This window comes from Octopus bimaculoides, chromosome 25 (assembly GCF_046866305.1).
Source record: "Octopus bimaculoides isolate indiv1 chromosome 25, ASM4686630v1, whole genome shotgun sequence".
Classification (NCBI taxonomy): Eukaryota; Metazoa; Mollusca; class Cephalopoda; order Octopoda; family Octopodidae; genus Octopus; species Octopus bimaculoides.
Genome location: NC_142952.1, coordinates 17,049,323 through 17,076,102, shown reverse-complemented (window position 1 = coordinate 17,076,102; position 26,780 = coordinate 17,049,323). Strand labels below are relative to the sequence as shown.

Genomic DNA, 26,780 nt, shown 5'->3' with positions numbered 1-26,780 from the left:
ACTAGGCTTAAGAAATAAATCCTGGGGTTGATTTGTTCAACTAAAACTCTTCAAAGCAGAGCTCCAGGATGGTCACAGTTAAATGATTGAAACAAGTAAAAGAATAAAAGAATAAACCTCCAAGTTTTGTGTACCTTGAGAAGAGCTTATTCTGGAATCTTATTATTATCTAAAGAGGGGTCTTAACCAAAATGTTAGGGCTCTTCATCCAGAGATACTCCCACTCTAATCTAGCAAATATTCAAAATGTGAAATTGAAATCTCTGATTGATTACTAAGTTATAAATGTTCTCATTTGATTAATATTCCAAGTGTACTACTCTCACGAAGAAACTATAATTAGTCACTCTCATTTGTCAAACATTCCAAGTGATATTCTAACTAATTGACTAATGCACCATAGATGCTCCTGCTTATTGAATATGCCTGATGTGATGCTCTGAGTAATAAACCATAAACACTAATTCTTCCTATTAAACCAATATTCTAGGAGTGATACCTTGACCAATATATCAGAGATATTCATCACTCCCATTTGTTTACTCTATCCAAATATGATTCTTTAACCAATAAAGCAAAGATACTCAGTTAGACTTCAGACTAAATGAAAAAAGCAAAACAAACAACCCCACCTCGCAAACAAACAAACACTCATCCTTAAAACATAATGTGATGTAAGAGATTGTAATTACTTTTGCTGCGGCAATTGACTTTGTTGTTCCGCCATGATGTTGGTCAGACTTATCACAGTTTGTGGTGGCGAATGTGGTAGAGGTTGTGGAGGAGTTCGAGTAGAGCCTGTTTGACTTTTGTCAGGAACTTTCACAGGTGACAAAATTAAGCTCCAAGGATTATCTTTGTCACGAATAACTACTGGCTTCTGACAGCTTGTAGATTCTGTAAAACTTTGATTTAAAGCACCAGCCTGTGAATTTAGAAAGAATATATAAGAACCATAATGAATTCTTTAGAAGAGGTCTTATTCAGGAAACCCTTTATTAGAGGAACAAGATAAAATGTTCCAGCATGTAGACTGACATACTTCTAAAATAATAAAATAATAATTTTTCTGATTATTAACCTCACTTTTAGCAATAGAAAATGTTTGAATATTTATACTGATATTATGCTTAATAAATTTAGATAAAGATAAAGATCATTTTGAAAAAATACCTCATTTTGCATATGTTCAGCATTATTGTTATCATATTTACTGTTGTTGCTGTTATTATTAGCATTATTGTCATCATCATCATCATCATTATTATTATTCACAAGACTGTCTTTTGGCGGAGATCCATTGTTATGTACAGCTTCAGGAGTCTTTAATTCACTGAAGGAAAAACTTTTATGACGACTACGGCGCCTTCCAATTTTGTTCTTGATCACAGGTGTGGCTTGAGGTTTTGGGTTGACTTGTTTACTGCTGGTAAAGTCTTTAGCAAGTTGTTCCAGGTATTGTCTGTCAGGGCCTTCACTAAATGGTGTGATCACTCGATGTCTCACACATTTTGACTACAAAAGAAATAAATAGTAAAAGATTTGGTGACAAGGAAAAAAGAAAAAATCTATAATGGTCAAGTAGTGAGGTTAATATACTTAGTTGTGTTGCATTCATTAGACAAAGGTGACTAGACATGATCATAAAGTTATGAACCAAATGGTAAGTTTTGCTCTGAGCCAGGCATTTCATCTCACATTACTGTAATGTGTACTAAATGCTGGAACAACCTTCTCTCCTCATTGTAGGGTGCTCAGCTGGGTCAGTGGTGGGGGACTGAGAGAGTGTCTATGTATGCTTGTTACTACATAAGCACCGAAAACAATTAGTGATAGCACGGTATGTGTTACCAAGTCATAGTCACTTGCAAGTGATGATTGTATTTACATTTCTCTAAATGTTTTGGGCTCATGTGAATTTTAAAAATCTGGACTGCACAAATTGATGGAATCATGGTCAAAATACCTTGTGGTATTGTTTATGTCCACCAGCATTTTGTATTCAGATCACACCAAAGATAAGTTTACCTTTCTTCCAGTCACCTACGGGGGTCAATGCAATCAATTGTTTCTCCTCTCCAAAATTTAAAGCCTTGATGTCTAGTGAGAAACCTGGGATCAGACAAAATCATTAGAGTGTCAGAAAAAAAAATGTTCGCCCACCCGCAAGGGTTGATAAAATGAAGCATCAGCCAAGTCCTGGGATCAATGGGATCTATTAGTCTCCTTCCCAAAGAAATTGCTGGCCTTGTGCCTAAATCAGATGTCAGAATCCTTAGCCTGTTGGACAAAATGCTTTATGGCATTTCTTCAAGTTCTTTACTTTCTGAATTCAAATACTACCAACGTCAACTTTACTTTTCATCTTCTTTTGAGGTCAATAAAGTACCAATCAAATATCAGCGGGGAGTCAATGTAATCAACTAACTCCTTTACCCAACTAACCCTAAAATTGCTGGCCTTGTGCCAAAATTAGAAAGAAAAACAAATCGTCATCATCATCTGTTTGGCTTTGAGCTGGGAAAAGGAACGGAATGCTTGATGGGTGTCTTGTTGTGGCTACCCACTCCTAAAAAATAAAATGGGGAATAAGCCTGGGTATATATATACAGGGGTTGGACAAAATAATGGAAACACCTAGCATCATAGTATCATAATTTTGAAATATCTATAAAACCGTCAAAAGCTTGTTTATTTTTATGTTTCTTGATTTATTATTAGTGTTGCTTAATATGTTTTGATAAAATTGCTGTTTCTTTTCAGATATCATCAGAAAAAGATAATTAAAATTTATTAAAATGACAGATCTATCGGACTTTCAAAGTGGTCAAATTGTTGGTGTTTGTGTGGCAGGCGCTAGCATAATGAAAACAGCTGAAATGTTTGGTGTATCAAGAAGTACTGTCTCGAAAGTAATGACAACCTTTGAGAAAGAGGGAAAAACCTCCTTGTCGAAACAAAACTCCAGGAGGAAACCAAAACTTTCAGATAGGGACCATCAAACTCTTACACGAATTGTTAGAAAGGATCACAAAAGTACAGCTCCCAAAATTACTGCAGAGCTTAATGACCACCTCGAGAACCCAGTTTCCACAAAATCTGTTCGCCGGAAGCTGACAAAGCCAGATTTCACAGGAGGGCTGCAATGAGAAAACCACTACTTTCAAAAACAAATGTTGCAAAGCATTTAGAGTGGAGTAAAAACCTACAGAAATGGTCCCTAGAGTAGTGGAAGAAAGTTATTTTCTCAGACAAGTCATCCATTACCTTATTTCTGACCACTGGCCGAGTATATGTGTGGAGATAGCCAAAAGAAGCATTTGACCCAGACTGCCTTCTTCCAACTGTTAAATATGGAGGAGGATCTGTGATGATCTGGTGGGCTATATCTTGGAAATCCACCAGTCCAATGATTTCCCTTCATGGCAGAATTAATAGTCAAGACTGTCTAAGCATTTTATCTGATCAAATTCCTATGGTTGCAGAACTGTTTCCGGAGGGAAATGCAATCTTTCAGGATGATAACACACCAATTCACACAGCTAAAGTTATTACTGAATGGCACAAGGAACATTCTAGTGAAGTTGAACATCTTATCTTGCCTCCATAGTCCCCAGATCTCAATATTATTGAACATTTATGGTGCATTTTAGAAAAACAAGTAAGGAGTCGATATCCTCCCTCATCATCACTACAAGAACTGGAGACTGTTTTAGCTGAAGAATGGACAAAAATTCCTTTGGAAACAATTCAAACTTTGTACAAGTCCATACCTTGTAGAATTCAAGCTGTAATTACTGCCAAAGGTGATCCTACCCAATATTAAAATAAATTTGAAGGTGCTTCCATTATTTTGTCCAACCCCTGTATATGTTTGGCTTTTGCTTTGTATTTGTACAAGTTGATTCCAAGTCTCACCCAGAGACCTCAAGAGACAAGTTAGAAGTTCAAGTTGGTATTACGACTAGGGTGCCACATTTTTGGTTTTCTTATCTTAACGTGTCTTATCAAGTACAGCAAATTGCCACAACTCCCAGTCCCTTTTCATTTTCTCAGTGAAGCCCAGTGTCTGAAGATCCTTTCTCACGACTTTGTCCCATGTCTTCTTGGGTGTACTACCCCTTCTACAGGTACATTCCACAATTACATTTCAGCACTTCTTTACACAGCTGTCCTCATTCATACGCATCGCATAACCAAACCAGTGCAGTCTTCTCTCTTGCACACGACATCTGATGTCTCTTGTACTCAGTTTTCCTCTTAAATCATTTACACTCCATCGTGCATACACACTGACATTAACTATCCAACTGAGCATGCTAGCTTCATTTCTTTCAAGCCTTCACAAGTCCTCTATAGTCGAAGCCCATTTTTCACTGCCATGTAACATAGCTGTACATACACAGGCATCATACAATCTGCCTTTCACTCTGAGGGAGAGGCCCTTAATTACCAACAAAGGCAGAAACTCTCTGAACTTTTCTCAGCCTGTTCTTATTCTAGCAACCACACTATCAGAACTTCCTCTATCACTGCTAACTTAGTCTTAGGTAATAGAAGCTATCAACTGCTTCTAATGATCCCTCCGAGCATTTGAGGGAGTCTATTGTCTGCACATTTTTAGTGTTTATTGTTCCTGCACATTTTCCACACACACAAAGACTATATTCTCTGTCAACCTTCTTGTGATAGTGATAGTGCAAAATGGAACTGAACTCAAGACTGCATGGTTGGGAAGCAAGCTTCTTACCACAGAGCCTTGTCTGAGCCTAAATTCAATGAAATTCATGTTGGAGTGAAGAAGTAAATTTGATGAATTCTTACATTTGCCTTATAAAACTTGGAAATCTCATACATTACTTCTTCTTCAATTGGATCAAGCAATCTGTAAAAGGATAAGAACATGTTATTAACGGAGAATTGTCATTCTGATAAGGGATGCAACAATTAGAGAATTATAATTCTGTACAGGGATTTGATGAGTGTGATTCTATTCTATAAAAAGATGTTATATAGGAGATATTTTCATGGTAGTTTGTTACTAAATTTTTACGATGAGTAAGAATGGCTATGTGGTAAGGAGTTTAATTCTCAACCACATGGATTTGAGTTCTCTCAAAGGGAAGATAATTTTAATACATTTATTAATACAGACACACACACACACACACACATATATATATATATATATATATAGAGAGAGAGAGAGAGAGAGAGATAGATAGATAGATAGATAGATAAATACAGATATATACACACACACACACACACACAGATATGTGAAGGTGCATGGCTCAGTGGTTAGAGCACTGGGCTCATAATCAGGAGGTAGTGAGTTCGATTCTAAGACCAAGCTGTGTGGTATGTTCTTGAGGAAGATACTTCATTTCACATTGTTCCAGTTCTTTCAGCTGTAGAAATGGTTGCAATATCACTGGTGCCAAGGTGTTTCAGCGTTTGCCTTTCCCTTGGATAACATCAGAGGTGTAGAGAAGGGAGGCTGGTGTGCATGGGCAACTGCTGGTCCTTCATAAACAACTTTGCCTGAGGGTAATTTTCTAGGTGCAATCCCATGGTCATTCATGACCGAAGGGGGTCTTTATCCTTTATATATATATATATTCTTTTATTTTTACTCTTTTATTCTTTTACTTGTTTCAGTCATTTGACATGCTGGAGCAGTGCCTTTAGTCAAAGAAATTGACCCCAGGATTTATTCTTTGTAAGCCTAGTACTTATTCTATCGGTCCCTTTTGCTGAACCGCTAAGTTACGGGGATATAAACACATCAACATCCATAGTCAAGCGATGGTGGTGGGGATAAACACCAATACACACATATAGACATATATATATATATATGATGGGCTTCTTTCAGTTTCCATCAACCAAATCCACTCACAAGGCTTTGGTCTACCCAAGGTTATAGTAAAAGACACTTGTCTAGGGTGCTATGCAGTGGGACAGAAACCAGAACCATATGATTGGGAAGCAAGCTTTTTACCACACAACCATGCCTGTACCTATATATATCTATATATATCAGGTCATCCTATAAGTTCTGTCCGATTTTACCTTTTTTAAAATTGAATGAAATTTAATAGTATTTTAGAATGTCAAATGTAATTAAAAATGATTTTTATGCATTTGTTTACATTTAAACTAATTAAATATTATTTTACAGAATAATAGAATTAAAATTTCTTTGATTAAAACCCTTTCTAACATGGAAGTATCCAAAGAGCATTTAAGGCACATAATGCTTTATGAGTACAAAAAATGGAAACTCTGCAGCCGAAGCGACTCAAAACATACACTCAGTTTATGGGAAAGAATGCTTGAATGAAAGAACTTGCAGAAGATGGTTTGCAAAATTCAGAAGTGGAGATTTCAGCCTTGAAGATGAAGATCGAACAGGATGTCCAGTTGAGTTTGATGATAAGCTCCTTGAGGCATTACTTGAAGAAAATCCTGCATTATCAGTTGAAGAATTGGCAATAAAGCTTAGTTCAAACTATACAACTGTTCATCATCATCTTCAACAACTTGGAAAATGGGTGCCTCATGTATTGTCCAAAAGTAACTGCAAATCCCGAGTTGACATCTGCTCTTCTCTCCATTCTCGCAAACTCATTTCACCCTTTTTGGATAGACTTGTGACTGGTGACGAAAAATGGATCTTCTATCGAAATGTTAAATGTTGTAAACAGTGGCTTGGTAAAAGGGAAAAAGCTAAACCATAACCGAGAAGGGAACTTCATGGGAAAAAGGTTCTTCTCTCTATTTGGTGGGATTGCAAAGGAGTAATTCACTTTGAATTATTACCACTTAACGCAACAATCAATGCTCAAGTCTACTGTCAGCAATTAGAGTGTTTGAACCAAGCTTTGAAGAAAAAAAAATCTGCTTTAGTGAATAAAAAAAAAGTGATGTTTCATCAGGACAATGCGCGACCCCACACTGCAAAGATCATATCACAGAAGATCAAAGAGCTTGGTTTGGAAAAAATTCCTCATCCACCTTATTCTCCCAGCCTTGCTCCTTCAGACTACCATTTGTTTCGTAGTTTACAGAATCGTTTGGGGGACATAACTTTCGCAAGCCAGGAGGAGGTCGAAACTGACATTTCAGAGTTCTTCGCTTTGAAACCAAAAGAGTTTTACATTGATGGGATTAAAAAGCTTGTAAATAGATGGAAGGAAGTCATAGATAATCAGGGAAAGTACATTGATGATTAAATTTCAATTAAATATAACATTTGATCACTTGCTTTCTTTATTCAAAATTCGGACAGAACTTATGGGATGACCTGACATCTGTTGGTTTGTCCTGTTATTATTCTTACTGTATTTGTATTACTGTATTTATGTAACATTGTTCGTTTTTTTCTGTCCTTGTCTTTTGTATACATTTGCTGCTTTCTTCCAAGGAATCTAATGCTTAGTTTTTCCTTGGGTCTGGCCAGATTGGAGCAATATCGAGAATAACCAGTCAAAATTGCAAAGATAATCTGGATCTTGACTAAAGAGAGAAAACTCCGAATGACCTATATATTCAGCAATGTTGGGTATTGTAGAGTATGCTAGTTTAACTGTGTGCCAATTAAAAATTTTATGATATGGGCTAGATTTAGAGATATGTTTATCTAAAGCCTAAAAGAATTTTTCAGCTAAATTAGAAGCAACATTTAGCCTAAATGGGACTGAACCCAGAACCATGTGGTTGGGGAGCAAACTTCTTACCACAAAGACATGACTGTGTCTACAGCCATGCCTGTAACCACACACACATACACACACAATACAAGTGTTGCAAAAATTATTTGACTTCTGAACCCAAAGCTGATCCACCCACAAAATAAATTCTATACAAATTTCTTAATGTAACAACTTACCTTAATTCCAGAAAATGAGTAATATTATCACAGATCCCTTGAAGACATGTCTTTTGAAGATTCTCAGCACTGTATATCATGGCAAATCGCAGAAGGTCAAAAATATTATTCATATTTACTGGCAAAGGAGAAAAAAGATATTTTTGAGATTCATTACCAGCTGAGTAAACATAGAAGGGAGCAGGATGGGGAGGGAGTGTAAACCTGACCCTTGGGTTAGTAATTAAGCATCAGTTTCTAATACTGGCACCAAGCCAAACATATTGATGTGGGAAATATGGTCATTGACACTGACCCTGGAATCAGACTTGCATTATATTTTATCTTGACTCAGAAAGATGAATGACTAAGTTGACACAGGTGGAATGCAGTGTGACTGAACCTGGAACCATGTGATTGGGAAAAAAACTCTTTACCACATAGCCACTCCAGCACCTATATATATATATTAGGTTGGCAAGAAAGGCGAAGAGCTGGCAGAAACATCAGCACGCTGGGCGAAATGCTTAGCGGTATTTCGTCTGCCGTGACGCTCTGTGTTCAAATTCCGCCGAGGTCGACTTTGCCTTTCATCCTCTCAGGGTCGATAAATTAAGTACCAGTTATGCACTGGGGTCGATGTAATCGACTTAATCCCTTTGTCTGTCCTTGTTTGTCCCCTTTATATTTAGCCCCTTGTGGGCAATAAAGAAAGAAGAAAGTAATTTTGGTTTTTTAGTGTGAAATAAAAGTCATATTTTTCATACAAAGAATGCACTTTAATCACTTATATATTTTCCATTTTGCTCGATGACATTTTGACATATTTCTGGCAACTTCACGATTCCATGCTCATACAACTTCTGTAAATGGTAAAACTTTCAATAATGATGATAATCTGAAATCGCACTTGCTTCAGCCAAAAACTGAAGCAAGTGCAATTTCAGACCATCATCATTATTGAAAGTTTTACCATTCAAAGAATTTTGCAAACTTCAAAATAAATGGTAATCTAATGGTGCAAGGTCAGGGATATATGGTGGATGTGACATCATTTCCCAACCAAGCTCCAATAGAGATTGTGTGCTAGCAGCCAAGGCATTACTGGTGAAATACCAATCGTAGCCTGAGGCAGATAGTCCATGGTCCAGGGTGCATATAGACTACATAGACCAGTGAAAGGTATGTACTACTTGATCATTGTCGATATCTTTACCAAGTGGCCGGAAGTATGTAGGGGCAGTCAACCTACTTTGAAGGCAACAATAAAATTCCTGCACAAACATTTTGTTCGATACAGTGTTCCGGACACCATACTATCGGACAATGGAACACAATTTACAGGATATGAGTTCAAGAAATTCTGCAAAATGCAAGCAATCAAACACATTTGCCTACCACCTGAGGTCAAATGGGCAAGCAGAGCAATTCATAGATACTTTCAAGTGAGTGCTAAAAAAAAGCAAGGAACAAGTTAGGAAATGAAGAAGTGCTAACTAAATTCTTAAGGGTGTACAGAATAATGCCCAATCCAAGTACCAGTTCAGTCACCTGCAGAGCTAATGTTTACTCAAAGGATTAAATCTATCTTTGACAAATTGTTGCCAAAGGAGAAAACGTATAGAGAAAATACAAAAAATTCAACTAAATGAAGTTGGAGACAAAGTTCATTTCAAAGTATACAAGAACATTGAAGAGAGTTGGTAGGATGGTGTAGTGACTAAAAGAATTGAAAACATGATGTATTTAATAAAAGGCCAATGATGGGAGCATAAACACGACTTAAATCAATTAAAAACCAGACATACAGTAGAAAGGAAGGAAATTCTAATGGAAGTATTTTACGATATGTTTGATGTGCAAGCACTGAAAGAGACTGATCTAGAAGTAACAGAAAACATAAACAGACTGAACATTTAGAAATAATTCCTAAGTGGAAAAGATACTGAACTCCCTAGGGAAGCAAAATTTCAGAAAGGGAGGTGTGTTAGAAAGAAAAAGAAAACAAAAAATGATAAAATAATTTTCATTTCCTACGGAAATCAAAATCTCAAAAGGTGAGATGTGGCGAGTTATGACATCCCCAGTGAGAAAAGACTTGACCGAACAACTATAAATAGTAGCAGTCTGAGTGAGAGGTCAGAAAGAGCAGGTGTTAATCACAGGAAGTCATAGGTGTCGTTTGGTAGTTTGTTGGAATATCGTTTATTGGTTCGTGTATAGTTCATGGAGAGTTTGTTGGATTGTTACGTTGTTGTTACCGTGCTTCATTATGTTTTATTGTTACTATACGATTATAGTGTAAAAAAGTACCATCATAAATATTGGCAACACAACATATATATATGGGAAATTGACATTGTTTAAACAGGTTCATGTTATACCACACGCCAGGTGTCAAAGTGATCACAGAGCAATATGAGATGGAGTGTTTTGCTTAAGAACACGATGCATCACCTGGTCCAGGAATTAAAATCATGATCTTGCAATCATGGGTGCAACATCCTAACTGCCAGGCCTTCATATATATATGTATATATATATATATTTGTATTATATATATATGTGTACGCATACCAATACGAGATGGTATCAAAAGGTTTTCAGACTAGTTTATGTTTAATAAAAAATAACTTATTTGCCAAGGTTTTAACATCATCTCCTTCGAAATAGTCATCTTGCACAGTGTTCTTGCCACTTTTGGAATCTAGCCTGGAACTCATTTTCCACAAGCAAGTCAAGGATCTTCTTCAATTCTCTCTGGATCTTGACAATGATGTTAAAACGGTGACCTTTGAGCTGCATTCTCATCTTAGGTTAGAGCGTTAGAGATGGAAGTCTGCAGTTGCTAAATCTAGTGAATAGGGCAGGTGTGGAAGCAAATCCATGTTGTTTTTCGCAAGAAACTCACAAGTGAGGAGAGCTGGGTGACAGAGTGCATTATCTGTGAAGAATCCAATTCTTCACACTCCACAGATCTGGTCACTTTTACCGAATGACCTCCCTTCAACGCTTTAAAATGTTGCAGATGAATTCTCGATGCACACTACCACACTTCCAGGGGTGACTCATGACAGGTCTTCCAGATTGCTCGTTGTCTTCCAGGGATGTTCTGTTTTTGAAGCACCCATGTCACTCGAAGCATTGTGTACGACCCATTGTCTTATTGCCATAAGCTTGCCAAAGCATGCTCAATGTCTCTGTAGCAGACATCTCAAGTAACGTAAAATTTCATGTTGGTTCTTTGCTCTTTCTTCCTGTCCATGACAAAATTACAGACTACAGCATACGCATGATCACACAAACACATTTCACAATTTGTGAAGTAAACACAGTGATGTTATTCAGCACACTGCCTCATGAAGGTCACTGCTAGCTCTCACTGTGCACACAACCATGTGCTGCCATCTGTTGGCATGCTACAGAACTAGCCTGAGAACTTTTTGATATCACCTTGTATATCATATATATGGGAAAATGTTATCTTCTATAATCTCAGATAAAACTATACCTTGTGAGTGAAATTGTGTGAATGAAAACTAATTCAAAAGATTCGACCTTGTCACCACATAGTGTTACATTGTACTTGACAATGGAATACTCAGCCACTTACACATTAATTTAACAGCAAAATGAGGTAACTATTAAAAAAAAGACAAAAATTGGACTTACTTGCTCTGATAATTTGGATTTCACAGAGGTGTTTTAGATCAACAAGCAAAGTTTCTTCAGCTTTTGCTAGAATTTCCTGCAGTAAGATACAATCTAGAATATAAAATGAGAAATCAAAGATCAAGTATAATCTCTTATATCATACACAAGTGTCTCAATGAATGAATGGATGCATGATCCTGTGTGTGTGTGTGCGTGTAGGTGAGCATGCAGACACACGTGTATGTATGTTGCAAGGTTGGAACGTCTGCAACTAAACCAGGAATTCTACTAAACAATTGCCTTGTAAGGAGGATGGTTTTTGTCGGATATTATGCAGGACAAAAACCAAAACCTGTCAAAGGGTAGATGAACTCAGTAGAGTGGACACCTATTTAACAGCTGGGAGTGTGAGGCCCCTGGTCTTTATTTAGACAACTCTCCAGGAGAAGGAAAACTCCTATGAAATACCTTCAACTTTGTTTACATCCAATATTGTTGACCAGTTGTTCCTTTTGAATAAATACTTATGTTGATTACAGAGTGGACTTAGTGTGTGTGTGTGTGTATTTCCATATAGTGCCATCTTATGCCATGGACTCACTGGGCAGTTGCCAAGGGACCTCATTAGTCTAGGGGCCGTATTCTGACCTATATATGTTGTGGTTTGCTCATTACAATAAATATATACACATAGGGCCCAGTGACTGATTTGTCCGAAGGCCTATAATGCTGCTAAGACAGTTCTGTTTCCATGTTGGTCCTTTTGTTGACCCTCTAGATCAGGCACAGGCAACCTTTTCCAAGAAGTGAACTACACGAGACATGGCTCATCATCAGGGAAGCTGCACTACAAAAAAACTGGTTCAAAGTAATTTTTGTTAGGTGTGCCACTCAGAAAGTCCAGCAGACTGTTTCGCATGACTACTCGAAAAAAACCAGTGCTTGTGGCTCAACAGAGATCCTTAAGACAAATAATTAAAAAATAAGTACTCAGGGCATTTTGACTGATTGGAATCCTTCAAAACAATGTCCCAGCATGGATGCAGTCTAATGACTGAAACGAGTAAAAGAGATTAAAAGAAAACAATATGAGGTTTTTTCCATTCTTTTATTTGTTTCAGTCATTTGACTGCAGTTTTGCTGGAGAACAACCTTGAAGAGTTTTAGTTGAACAAATCGACCCCAGGACTTATTTTTTGCAAGCCTAATCCTTATTCTATCATTTGCTTTTGCCGAATCGCTAAGTTAAACACACCAACATTGGTTGTCAAGCAGTGATGAGGGGACAAACACAAACACACAAACACACACTCACACATATATACGATGGGCTTCTTTCAGTTTCCATCTACAAAATCCACTCATAAGGCTTTGGTCAGCCTGAGGCTATAGTAGAAGACATTTGCCCAAGGTGCCATGCAGTGGGACTGAACCCGGAACCATGTGGTTAGGAAACAAGCTTCTTACAACAAAGCCACACCTGTGCCTATACACTTCATATTGTATTTGTAAATAACAAAACTAACCACAAAGAACAACAACAATTACAACAACTGTCAAAGAAAGAAATTCTGTCACACAAGACCTGCTAGAAATAGCAGCCAGATCTACCTTAAACCACACCTGACTGTCTTAAAAAAAGAACACATTGGATAATGTGATTCTGTGTTACCTCCACATTGGAAAAAGATGGAATGGTCATGGGAGGAATGAATTTAGTCACAGACAAGTATGCTTAACTTGGACTGACTAAAAGCTAAATAACAATAGCAACAACAACAACAACAACAACAACAACAACAACCCAACGATTAACTTACCTTTTAAATTGGGTATATCATTAGTGTAGAGGTACCATAGGAAAATTTCCAGAACATCAGCTGGAAATGATAACGTTAAAGTACTAGCAGATGTCTATAGAGAAAATAGAGAACAGAGATGAAGAGGCTTTCATTGATTGTACAGTACTGTAAAAGTTGCTGCATACATGTCAACTGTATAAGTATATATGTATGTGTGTATGTGTGTGTGTGTGTATTGTGTATTGTGTATGTCCTCGTCATGGATTGAACAGTTTGGCAGGAATCAATCAGCCAGAAGACTGCATCATACTCCAGGATGCCCTTCCTGTATACCAGGCACCTTTTTCACAGCACCAGCACTAGTGAGATAACCAAGAACTTGCAAGACTGAGGAAGATGAAAACATGATGGAAGGACAAGAACATGAGTCTTACTGAAGAGAAGGTACATGGCTTCCTCAGCAGGAAACATAGAGGGAGAATGGATAGGGCATACCCTCAAGGTACAAGCTAAATATAAGAAAGAGAATAGGAATAGTGTGTGTGTGTGTGTGTGTGTGTGTGTGTGTGTGTGTGTGTGTGTGTGTGTGTATTCATATATGCATGTGTATACAGACACATACATACATATATGTAGACATATATATATATATATATATATATATATATATATATATATATATATATGTATATGTATATGTATCTTTTACATATTTCAGTCATTAGACTGCGGCCATGCTGTGGCACCACCTTGAAGAAATTTTAGTCGAATGTATCGACCCCAGTGCTTTTTCTTTAAAGCCCAATACTTATTCGATCAGTCTCCTATGCTGATCTGTTAAGTTACAGAGATGTAGACACACCAGCACAGGTTGTCAAGTGGTGCAGGTGGGAGAAACAAACACAGACACAAACACAAATATGATGGGCTTCTTTCAGTTTCCATCAACTAAATCCACTCACAAGGCTTTGGTCAGCCCAAAGTGCCACACAGTGAGACTGAACCCTGAACCATGTGGTTGGGAAGCAAGCATCTTACCACACACCCATGTCTGCATACACACACACGTGTGTGTGTGTGTGTGTGTGTGTGTGTGTGTGTGTGTATGTGTGTATGCACGCGTGTATGTGTGTGCATGTGCGTGTGTGTGTACATGTGCATGTGTGTGTGTGTGTGTGTGTGTGCAAGTAATAAATGTTTAATGACTTACCTCTCTCCAAACACAAGAGAACATACTTCTGAAATATTCTGATCGAGCGATAAGGACACACTTGTGACATTTGAACTGATCCTTACTGTCACTGCACTTGATTGTCACATCTGACAAAGCTGAGCTGGCCAGGGAGAGAGAGAGAGAAAGAATATGAGTGAGAGACAGAGAATGCAAGAGAGAAAGATATGAGAATGACATTTTATATTCTTTCCCTAAGTTTTTCAGAGTAAAAATAGCAAATTGTTTTAATCAAACAGAAGCTAACTATGAACAGTAATTTATTCGTGCGGGTGACAGGTAAAAGCACCCACTACACTCTCTGAGTGGTTGGCGTTAGGAAGGGCATCCAGCTGTAGAAACTCTGCCAAATTGGATTGGAGCCTGGTGTTGCCATCCGGTTTCACCAGTCCTCAGTCAAATCGTCCAACCCATGCTAGCATGGAAAGCGGACGTTAAACGACGACGACGACGATGTACTTATATCATCTCACCAAGTTTGTGCAACTTATAGATATTCACAAAGACAATATAGTCCCCTGTGTTAAATTTTTATGGAAATGTAAAAAGTTGATAGTTGCCATAGAGACATTAGTCTCTCTCTCTATCACCTTTCAACATAATTATATATGAAGGAACAGTAGAACGATTAACAATGTAATAAAAATAAGCTTTATTTTTGGTGATGCTTGGTTTTACAAATCCTGTCATTCAGTTTAGCAGCCACTGATTAAGTTGTAATTGGTATTGGAAGGTTAAGAGCTTCCTTGATGCATGCCAGAGGAGCTAATAGCTATCATATCGATAGCATCATGGTGAAGAGTGCTTCGATGAGGAGCGAGGTGTTGTCACGTCGAAGGTGTTGCGCCCAAGAGGCTTACAAAGTGAAACAAACTCTTTAAGTACTAGTTTTACTACGCATGCGCACTCAAGGGGCTTCTGGAAAGGCAAGTCCCTTGCGCATGTGCAGATAGTACTTCCTCAATGGCAGCTATATACAATTTTTTTAATGGAATTTAATGTTTCTACGATTGGATGCCTGTGAGATTCTTTTGGTGTAGTAAATTGATTTTGTTCAGAAAAAAATCTTTACATCTGATGGATCACAAACCCTACGGAGAACAACAGGCAATTGACCATGTGTGCAGATAGTAGTATAATTGTAAAGAGAATAACTTATTTAAATTTAAGAGAGAAAAATGAGTATTTATTCCTAAGTTTTCTTAAGAGAAATTTAAAGAATGTAGATTCATCATTTTCTTTCAGAGTGGGGTGTACTTGGTAAGAGATTGTGGTGAAAACACAGTGACAGACAGACAGATAAATAGACAGCATTTCTTATTGTGAAAAAAGTAACTTATTAAAATTTAACAGAGAAAAACAAACATTTATTGGTAAGAATTAAAAAATTTTAAAGAGAATGTGAAATAAATCTTTTGGGGAATATTGGCTCTCGAAGCACATCACAAAAAGCTATAAATAACTGCATGTGTATATTGGGTTGAAAAACCCTTTGGGAAAGAGAAAGTCAAAGCTTGCCTACAACTTTCTCTGTCCAAAAGGGATTTTCAACCCCAAATTTACTTGCTACTAATTATAGCTTTATGCAATGTTCCTCAAGAGCCAATGTTTCAAAATAGAATTATTTATTAGCTGGTTTTATTAAGTTTTCTCTCCAGTTTGTAATAAACTTACTTCTTTTAAAAGAAGAAATTTATCATTTTCAGAGGTGGTAGCTTAATGCCTGCAAAAAAATATATATGTATGTCTATGTACATCCAGACAGATAATACTCTTGTCATTTATATATATATATATATATATATATATATACACACACACACCTGTGTGTATGTCTGTATATATTTAAGTATACAGATAAATAGACAAATAGATAGAGAGAGAGAGGGAGAGAGGAGAGAGAGATGGACAGAATAGAGATTCATATTTTTGTTCTGTCTTTAATGATAGTGTTGAGAAATATATTTGTCTGTATGTACATTCATGATGATGGCCATCCACTTGTGACCTACGAAGACCATTGCTGACCTTCAGGAACATTGTGTGCTCTAGGACTAACTTAAATTTTGTATTTGCGGCTCAGTTGGTGGCTAATGAGCCCTGCTCTTGACAAGCATACACGACTGCAAACATTGCAAACCAAGCTTTCCCCATTCACTATACGAGCTGTGCACTTTCAAGCAGCACACTTAAGTTATTCATGTTGAATACGTGCTCTCTCAAATGTGTTGACCCCCTCCTTTACCTGCTTCCTCCATCTGTGGCAATGCCAGGCATTGCTCTCCCAGTCAGTCTCCTGCATATCACAGGCCTTGAATGAGGACCTAACACAGTCCTTAATTCACAAGTTCTCCATATAGCATCTGCTTAGGGATTCTGCTATCCTTCATTCTAATAAGATATCCAGTCCAACGTAACCGTTGCTTGTGCACCATCGCCTCAATACTCAAGATATCAGCTGTCCTCAGGACCTGTGTGTCTAGAATTTTTAAGGTCCAGCCAACATTCACAATGTGTCTGAGACATCTCTGATGAAAGCGTTCAAGGACCCTTACATGATGTTTGCAAAGGGTCCATGCCTCACATAAGTAAAGGAGCAATGTGAGTACACATGCATGGTACACAGCAATTTTTGTTTGCTTTGAGATGCCATGCTAGGACCAGACACGAGACTAAAGAGACTGGAAGGAATCAGTTGTTCTCTGCAGCCTGTCTGTATATACGTTCATACATACAAACAGACAAAGGGACAAATGATTACTAAAGGAAGCAGGAACTTATATAATGAAAATCTATTGGAGCTTGGCATATCATCAGCGATGTTTCTACTCACTAAAAATACAATGTCTGACTCATTTTAATCCTGTCAAAGATTTTTCTGAAAATGTGTTTAACATACAAGTATTGTATCTGATTCAAATATTTTATTTCAAAGAAAAATCATGCCACCACCCATCATTATACACTCAGTACTCTCTACAGTACCCCCTTGACATTTGTTATCTTGCTGGGAGCTCAAAATACTCCCAAGGGGGCGCTAATAGAGAGTGACATAATACAGTATTTGCATAAAATTGCATGGGTCCAAAATAGCCATGCCTAGCTCTGCTGCTATGTAGCTCTTTGTTGTAAATCACTGATAAATCTCATCACATGGCATAAACATTTTCTCTGTATTATTTTGGTTCCACTTCACTGATTGAAAATATGATAGTGTCATTACAAAGGTGGAGAGTTATTCTGTTACAGAAAAGTTGCATTCTAATTGTTTTGGAACAGTACAGTATAAAGCAGTATAGGAGAGTACAGCAGAGAATTGTAATGTATAATATAGCTTTTAGACTTAGAAGAAATTTGAAGTAGAAATTTATTATATGATATTTGAGCAGAGGCTGGGTATATCAATATTAAATACTTACAAAGCTGATCGATCAAATTTTGGTTCACTGAATGAAAGCCTTCTCACTTTCTTCTTGAAGTAAACTTTGTTCTCATACAGACACACATTATCTAACCTTCAAAAGACAAAAAAAAAAAAAAAAAAAATCAAAACTGAACCATTGTTTCATACATTATTAATATTAGGAATGCGGTGAGCTGGCAGAAACGTTAGCCCGTCGGGTGAAATGCTTAGCAGTATATTGTCTGTCTTTATGTTCTGGGTTCAAATTCCGCTGAGGTCAACTTTGCCTTTCAACCTTCTGGGGTCGATAAATTCAGTACCAGTTGCATACTGGGGTCGATCTAATCGACAGGCCCCCTCCCCCAAAATTTCAGGCCTTGTGCCAAGAGTAGAAAAGATTAATAATATAAGGGAACAAGAATTATTTATCTTGTATCGTTCTTGTTGTTGACACTAGAGTTGTTGTTAATGTGAGAGTGAGAAAGGCATTGTTGAACTATCATTATCATCATCATCATCATAGCCCAGTCTGCAATGCAAACATTATTCCCGAAGCCTGATTCCATGTACACCATTGCCACCAATTCTAGCTGTGTAGGGTTACAAACAGAATATATAAAATATAAAAGCAACAGACAGAAAGGATGGTATACTATTTCACATATAATTTGGATGAGCCAACAAAGAGAACCTTATGTATCTGCTTCAGCTGCATGAAATAGTAAACAAATGTCCATAAAATCTTACCCTACTATCTTATAAAAGGAAGCACATCTTGAATAATGATGTCCTTATTAAATATACCTAAAGTAAAAAAAATATAAAAATCACAATAGGATGGCTACTGCTGGAATGGCTTCCATCTGAGTCTGCTTGATCAAATTTTGATCTGGGGCTAAACTACTACTACTGGTGGCGCCGCCACCACCACCACTACTACTACAGTAAAAAGGCTTTGACAGAATCGAGAGAATGGCAGTCAAGCTGTTTTGGTGGAAATTAATCACTTTCATTTATGCTCTGAGTTCAATTCCTGCCAAGATTAGCTTTTCTTTTCATCCTTCCAGAGTCAATGACATAAAGTGCCAATCAAGTAATGTGGAGAATTAATGGTGAGGACTGATTTAATTGACTACATCTTGTCTAACCATTCAGAAATTCCTGGTGTTGGATCATCATCATCATCATCATCATTGCTGCCGCTGCTGTTACAGCCACCACCACTGCCACCACCATCATCAACATCATTATTATCTTAATGTCCACTTTCCATGCTTGCATGAGTCAGAATTTATTTGAAGCAGATTTTCTGTGATTGGATGCCCTTCCTGTCATCAACCTTCATCTGTTTCCAAGCAATGTAATATTTCCCCCATGGTCAGACATGGTCTCACAGAATATTGGAAATGACTGTCACAGCTTGTATGATAGTGATGATCATTTACAAACTGCAAGGAGACACACACACACACACACACACAAATTCCAGGTATGGAAGCTAGTCTTGGAATGAAAGGGCCTTAAAGTTAAACTAGCAAAGATCAAAGTTGTAGTTATCAAGAAAACAGATAAGACTCTTTCCGTCAGTTAAATGGCCCTGCTCAATAGATAGGAAAGGTGTTGGAAGAAATTCCACTCAATGCACCCAACGCAAGCTATGGACACATAAAAGGTGGAGTGGAATCACAGGTAGGTTAACAAAGAAAGTAGTCTTTGTATGTGGCAGATGCACAGGAATAATGAACACTATAGACACATGAGGATTAGATTTTCTCCAATGCCCAGGAGGTTCACTAGAGGTTGAACATAGTTTCTGTTACTAGGTGAGCAAATTAGCAGTGGAGGAGGATGTTTTGAAAGTATAGTTGCTAGAATAAGAATAGAGAAAGTGCAGAGAACCTCAGTTGGCAACAAAAGCAGATTGTATAATGCTTGTGTGTGAATGGTTATGCTGTATGGTAGTAAGGTGTGGGTCCTGAATGTGAAGACTGGCAAAGAATGAAGCTAGTATGCTGCAACAAGTGTGCAACATCAGTATGCATGTACAACAAAGTGCAAATGTGTTGCAAGAAAAGTTAGGCTAAGAGGAATCAGGTGTAGTAGACAAGAGGGAAGACTATGATGGTTTGGTCATGTGATGCATATGGATGAGGACAACTGTATAAAGAAGTGCTGATTGCTTAAAGTAGATGGAACCTGTGGAAGAGGGAGACCCAGGACGACAGGGATGAAGGAGTGAAAGCTGATCACAAGATGTTGAACCTCACAGAAGAGGAGACAAGAGATCGAGATTTCTGACAATATGAAATTCTTGAGAAGACCCAACCACCACAGTGAAACTGAGTTCTAGAAGTGCAGAATATTATGTCCTTTCCACCCACACATTACATTAATTCACGCCACCCAATGAGACAAACTATATCTCATCATTTACTGTTCCTGCAGCTTTGTCACTTCCCTCTTTTTTCCTCCCCTGCCACTCCCTGTACACCCATGTTCACTACTCATTGCATTCCCCTTCCTCTCCCTTCTATCTACTACTCTCCTTGCGTGAACTCCCTGCTCATTAACCCTGTCCAATCCCCTCTACCTCTACACTTATATTCACCTTCCTGTACCTTGAAGGTATGCCCTGGTACGCTTTCACCTCTATCTTCTCTCTCTCTCTCTCTCACCCCTCTGACTGTGATAGCCATATATCTCCTCTACAGCAAGACATTTGTTTCTGTCCTTGTATCATTGTTTAATTTCTCATCACCTCCTTCAATATTACTCCCCATCTCAGTTGATGGGTCTTTGTCTTGCAAATTATTAGGTGACCTCGCCAGCATTGGTATCATATAAAAAGCACCCAGTACACTCTGTAAAAATGGTTGGCACTAGGAAGAGCATCCAGCCATAGAAACCATACCAAAGCAGCGAGCATTAATTGTCTTTACACATTGACTTTGAAGAGATAATTTTAAAATGAACAGAAATTCAAAAATAAAAACAAAATTGAAGTAAAATTAAAACACAAATTACTTAACAAACCTTTGAACGAGTTCATTAAGTTCAAGCTTTTTTGCCAATTGCACAAGGAGTGCAATAGGATCAGTGGATTCAGTTTGTATCATTTGATTGTCTCTACAGAACCGACACTGGCTCACATGTATGTCAGGCTCCACACTCCAAATAAACTGCTTGCCAACGGTTAACAAATCACAGGTATTTGTATAAATGAACTGCAAGATTTGGTTGATGAGGTCAGGATGAATGTAAGGAATCAATATCAATTGAACATCATCTATATGTTTTGGAGAATTGATCAGTATTAAGGCTTGGAAGTACTTTGAGTTGTGTACTAAAATGTAACGGTGAGCAAACCAGGATTTGCATCCTGACTGGAAAAGAAAAAGAAAGAGAAAGTAAATAAATACAAATGTATGTTTGTAGATTACTAGTTGTTATTTTTTGAGTCAAATTCATATACCTGCTTCATACCAGGTGCTAATAAGACCACAAAAAACTGCAAAATGAAAGGTGTTCAAAAGAATAATTGTACTGTATTGTCCATCACACAGGTTAACAAGGGACACATTCAGGTTTTAGGCAAAATGGTCTGTTTGAAAAATATATTTCAGTGTCCACCCAAAGCCAAAACAACCAGCAATAAGCCTGCAGCTTCTTCTGGAGGGCATTGGGTGGAAGCACAAAGGATGGGTATCCCCTGTAGTGGATCCAGGAGGGGCAACCATTAATGGTTGGGAATTGGGAAGTTACAACCCTTACAGATAAAGAGCAGGAGCTAATGGAGGAAACCAAATAGCTAGATACAGTCAGTGGCTCCTCTACAAGGTGCTGGGACTCTTGTACCATAAACTTAGATGAAGGATGGAAACTTCCCCATTCAAGTGTGATGCCAACCCTAACCCTAACCCTAACCCTAACCCTAACCCTGCACAGGTGAGAGTGGGGATATTTACAAGCCCCCACCTTGCTGGCTATCAAGTTGTGTTATATGTTTGAATCTTTAACTACAATATAATGGTGAGTTGACCACATGATATATCACCACTATCATCATTATGAATGTCAGTTTTCCATGGTGGCATGGGTTGGATGGTTTGATAGGAACCAATGAGCCAGAGGACAGGAAATAGAAAGTATATAAAAAACAAACATTGATGCCATGAGGCATAGAGAAGAAGCGGTTGAGGTGTTTGTTTCACAACCACATGGTTCTAGGCTTGATCCCACAGCACACTACCTCGAGTAGTATCTTCAAACATAAACTTGCTTTGACCAATGACATGAGTAAAATTTGGTAGATGAAAATAGTGCAGAAGACTGTTGTTGTTGTTATTGTCATCGCTATCATTATCATTGTTTTAATGTATACTTTCCATGCTTGTATGGGTCATATGAGACTATGTTGAAGTAGATATTTTTCTATGGCTGGCTGCCCTTCCTGATGCTAAGCTTCATCTGTTTCCATGCAAGATAATAATGCACCAGGCTGTTGAACAACAAACAGCCCACACATGCTTTTGTGATGGACTACAAACAAAGGGTACCAACTGTATGAATTGTGAGGTCTTTGTTTAAAATCAGTACATATATGTGAACACGAGGAAAAGTGTAAACTGACTAACACAAACAAATGTGTGTATATATATATATATATATATAACAATAGTAATTTTTTATAAGCTTAAAGCTGATAGTGATCACCATGCAAATGACTAACGAAAATAGTCTAATAATGGGGCATATAAACAGAAAAAATTAGGCTTTCCTGTACGTATGGGACTTGAACCCACATCCCTTTGTTAAAGCGACTAAGTGTGTTACCGATTACACCAGCGAACCAGCCTGTTTCTTTCTGACAAATTTAAGAACTAAATTAGTTCATAGTTGTTTTTGTAAACAAACTTTATATGTTTTCGGTGCAAATGGTTTTGTTAAGCAGTGTCAAGTTTTACAATTCCGTAAATAATAATGTTAACAAGGAATGCAGATTCTGTCGAGGGCTTATAAGCCCCATTATTAGACTATTTTCCTTAGTCATTTGCATTATTATTATTTACAGAATTGTAAAACTTGACACCGCTTATCAAAACCATTCGTACTGGCTGCTATTTTCAGCATGGTGGTATCTCTTAGATACCCTAAATTATAATTTTATATATGTATGTATATATGTATATATATATATATATATATTTAAGGTGGTGCTCCAGCATAGCTGCAGTCACACAACTGAAACAAGTAAAAGAATATATATCTACATATATATATATCTATATCTAAATCTATATCTATATATATATATATATATATATATATATATATAGAGGCAAATCAAAAATGAAAATAAAAACAAAAACAACAGAAGTCAAAAGGTCATACATGTGGAATGTATTAACGTGACACTCAGTATAAGATGAAAAAAAGAGAGGGTGTATAATGTTTTGAGCATCAGAAAAAGGAGAGAGGAAAGGTCCAGAGAGAAGGAAAAAGTCCAAGAAAAGGACATGTGTGGTTACATGGCTGAAGTGACCAGAAGTGGAGAGAGATACAGAGAAAGTGGTGTTTTTAAGGTAGGAGAGTGTGAAAATGACCAGTGTGTGTATGTGGTAGAATCTGTGTGCCTTTGTGTTTATGTGAGTGATGTTTGTATAAGGGAGTGGCCTGGCTAGGTTAGCAGTTGCAGTTAGATTTGATGGTCACGCAAGGTGACAAGTGTGTGAGTGCGTTGGTATTGCTGTGTGCATATGTATGAGTGTGTGTCAGTGCATGTATACACACACACACACACACACATATATAAATAGGTCTGTCTATCTATCTATCTATCTATCTATCTATCTATCTCTCTCTCTATATATATATATAAAAACTCTGCCAATACAGACACAGTAACATAGGGTAGTTTTTCTACCTGACCAGATCCTGTGAACCATTCTACCTATGCATGCATGGAAGATGAGTGTTAAACAATGATGATGTTGATGAAGATGATGATATACATATATATATATATATATATACACATATACACATACATACATATGTGTGACAGACTTCTTCAGTTTCTATCTATCATTTTCACTTACAAGGTATGAATTAACCCACAGCTATAGAATAGGATGTCAGCTCCTAGATGTGTGCGTATGTGTGTGATTATCATCTATTAATGTCTGTATTCGATGTTGCCAAGAGTTGGATGATTTGACAAGATTTGACAGATCCAAGGATTGCATCAACCTCCAATGCTCTGATTGGGTGTCTACAGCCTGAAGCACTTCCTAATGCTAACCACTTTATAAAATGGATAGCACTAGGAAGTGAGTGGTTTTATCTTGGAAACATCACCAATAAGGTAAACATTGAACAAACAAAACTAAGAGTTCCTTCAACTGAGTGACACTACAGCTGAATGGGAATTGGTTCTATGCTAAGAAACGAAGAGTTTGAATATGAAAGAAGGGGCTGGTACAGTTTCTTGCTTTAAAGGAGATATCTGGCTACTCTTGTTGTACATGGATGAGTGGGAGTAATCAGGGTGGAGCTGAAAAGAGAGATAAAAATGGTAGTGATGAGATGTTGGGGTGGGCCACCACCATACAAAGTATGAGTAGGAATGGGGTTGGAAAAACAGGAAGAGGTTACAAGACTGGACAAGAAGAGTGAGTGGTGGTTAGAGAGAGGGTGGGAATGGCAGATATAATGAATGATGAAGAATGGTTGAGGGGTAGTTGATGATAAATGAGTTACAAGTAAGGTAGAGGTGAGCAAGTATTGAATGTAGAGACTGGGTAAGATCAGAGGTGATCAATAATAGCTGGAGGGAACAGAGGGAAGGATAGATAAGATATACAAACATACATGTGTATCTCTCTCTCTTTATATATATATATATATATATATATATATATATATGTAGTGAATCTTGCATGCATGAAGTGGATTCGATCCACCATAGCCAAATTTAAATTAACACTGCAACAGAACTTTTCCCACGGTGGAACAATGGTTTTTCTCTGACAGCAGTTTTACATTTTCCAGATGCCTTTAGCTAGGCTGAAATAATGTCTTCACCACTTGACCCTTTCTAACCTCTTCCACTCCACCAAAAGCTAGAATAGAGATAACAAGACCACCAACTAAATCTATTGTTCTCATTGATATGTCTATCCTTCTGGATTGTTATAACAGCAAGGAAACCCCAAGCAAAAACCAAGTAGTCACTTGGCGACAAGGTAGCGAGGCGGCTCGTGACGACTCAATTAGTTAGGGAACGAACTGCTAGAATCATGATCACAAGGAATGCAGCTACTAAGACAATGGTCAGCGAGAGAAACCAAATTTACTGTCAGCAACTGTGAGACAACGTCCCACAAACCTACAACTTCCACTAGCTCTAATTCTGTTCTCTTACATCATTCTATCGCTATCTGTGGATTACTACTAACAATTCGTATACGCCAAACTATGCAAAGAAACATTTTACCACATCTTTCTTTCGCATGCTCTCGGATGTTATAACCTTTCTGTCGTGGTATGGTATTTTTCAACGTACCGGTTAATAAATATTTTCTTAAAACTTCATGCATTGTTCATCTTTCGCATCCTACAACAGGCCGTTATAACAACAACAATTTTTTATCGTCACAACTGCTGACTTCGACATTTCATATTATTGTGTACCTAATCAATCTTACCAGTTACAATTGGTAAATACACTAATTAAAATTTAACAGTTACAAACACACACACATACACATGTGTGTTATTTCTTTACTACCCACAAGGGGCTACACACAGAGGGGACAAACAAAGACAGACAAACAGATTAAGTCGATTATATCGACCCCAGTACGTAACTGGTACTTATTTTAATCGACCCCGAAAGGATGAAAGGCAAAGTCCACCTCGGCGGAATTTGAACTCAGAACGTAGTGGCAGACGAAATACCGCTAAGCATTTCGCCCGGCGTGCTAACGTTTCTGCCAGCTCACTGCCTTTGTGTGTGTGTGTGTGTGTGTGTGTGTGTGTATGGTTGTATTTTGGGACGGTTATTATTATTTTTTTTGCCAAATAAACACATGCACTCTGTATTCATTCTTCATTCATTTATTATTGTTCGTATTCTAACTCGTGTCCATTGTTGAGAAATCTTTTGTCACACATCTGTGACCCCCTCAGCAACACTTTCCGTCTTTGTGTGTGCTCTTGCTCTGCTTAATCCATTCTATGAGATATATATATATGTGTGTGTGTGTGTGTGTGTGTGTGCATGTGTGTGTGTGTGTGTGTTTGGAAAAAAAAAAGAAAGAATTAAAAAAGAAGAGAGACAAACCTTGATTTGTACATCCTGAATTAGAGACATGTCATCACTTGCATCCAGTAGTTCTCTGAAGGAGGAGATCATTCTAGAATTTCTCTGAGCTGTGTAATCTTTTAAACTGAAACAAACCAAGAAACACGAAAGAAAATTTGTTTTTTAAATATATGTAGGTGAATTAGCTTGACAGCTGATAAAATCTGCTGGATGCAGTTACGTCTTGTACATGTTATCTAATAATGTCTGCTAGATGCAGTTATACTTTGAAAGATAAGAACAATAAAAAGAGACAGGGCACACTTGAACAGTAGAAACAGTAGAAAGGGATAAGAAATGGATTTCATTTTGTTGTTGACTTTCAGCATCTCACGGAAAGATCTTTCTCCAAAATGCTACGAAGGCACAAACATAGCTGCGGGATTAAGATGTAAGCTCTGCAACCTTGTGGTTCCCAGTGTAATTCCAGTCAAGTTCCATGGATAATTGTC

At 37.6% G+C, this 26,780-nt stretch overlaps 1 protein-coding gene across 2 annotated transcripts in view; it reads right to left on the bottom strand.

The window, feature by feature from the left end:
* LOC106879132 (inhibitor of Bruton tyrosine kinase) overlaps nt 1-26,780 on the bottom strand; it is an 82,856-nt gene that overhangs the window by 21,701 nt on the left and 34,375 nt on the right. For both annotated transcript variants that reach the window (XM_089342137.1, XM_089342138.1), the window contains exons 12-21: nt 26,308-26,413; nt 20,997-21,346; nt 17,980-18,075; nt 14,540-14,663; nt 13,348-13,441; nt 11,546-11,638; nt 7,895-8,012; nt 4,825-4,885; nt 1,174-1,515; nt 693-925 (exon numbers count right to left, since the gene is read on the bottom strand). In XM_089342137.1, coding sequence (XP_089198263.1) covers nt 693-925; nt 1,174-1,515; nt 4,825-4,885; nt 7,895-8,012; nt 11,546-11,638; nt 13,348-13,441; nt 14,540-14,663; nt 17,980-18,075; nt 20,997-21,346; nt 26,308-26,413 — 1,617 coding nt within the window. The remainder of the gene's footprint in view (nt 1-692; nt 926-1,173; nt 1,516-4,824; nt 4,886-7,894; nt 8,013-11,545; nt 11,639-13,347; nt 13,442-14,539; nt 14,664-17,979; nt 18,076-20,996; nt 21,347-26,307; nt 26,414-26,780) is intronic.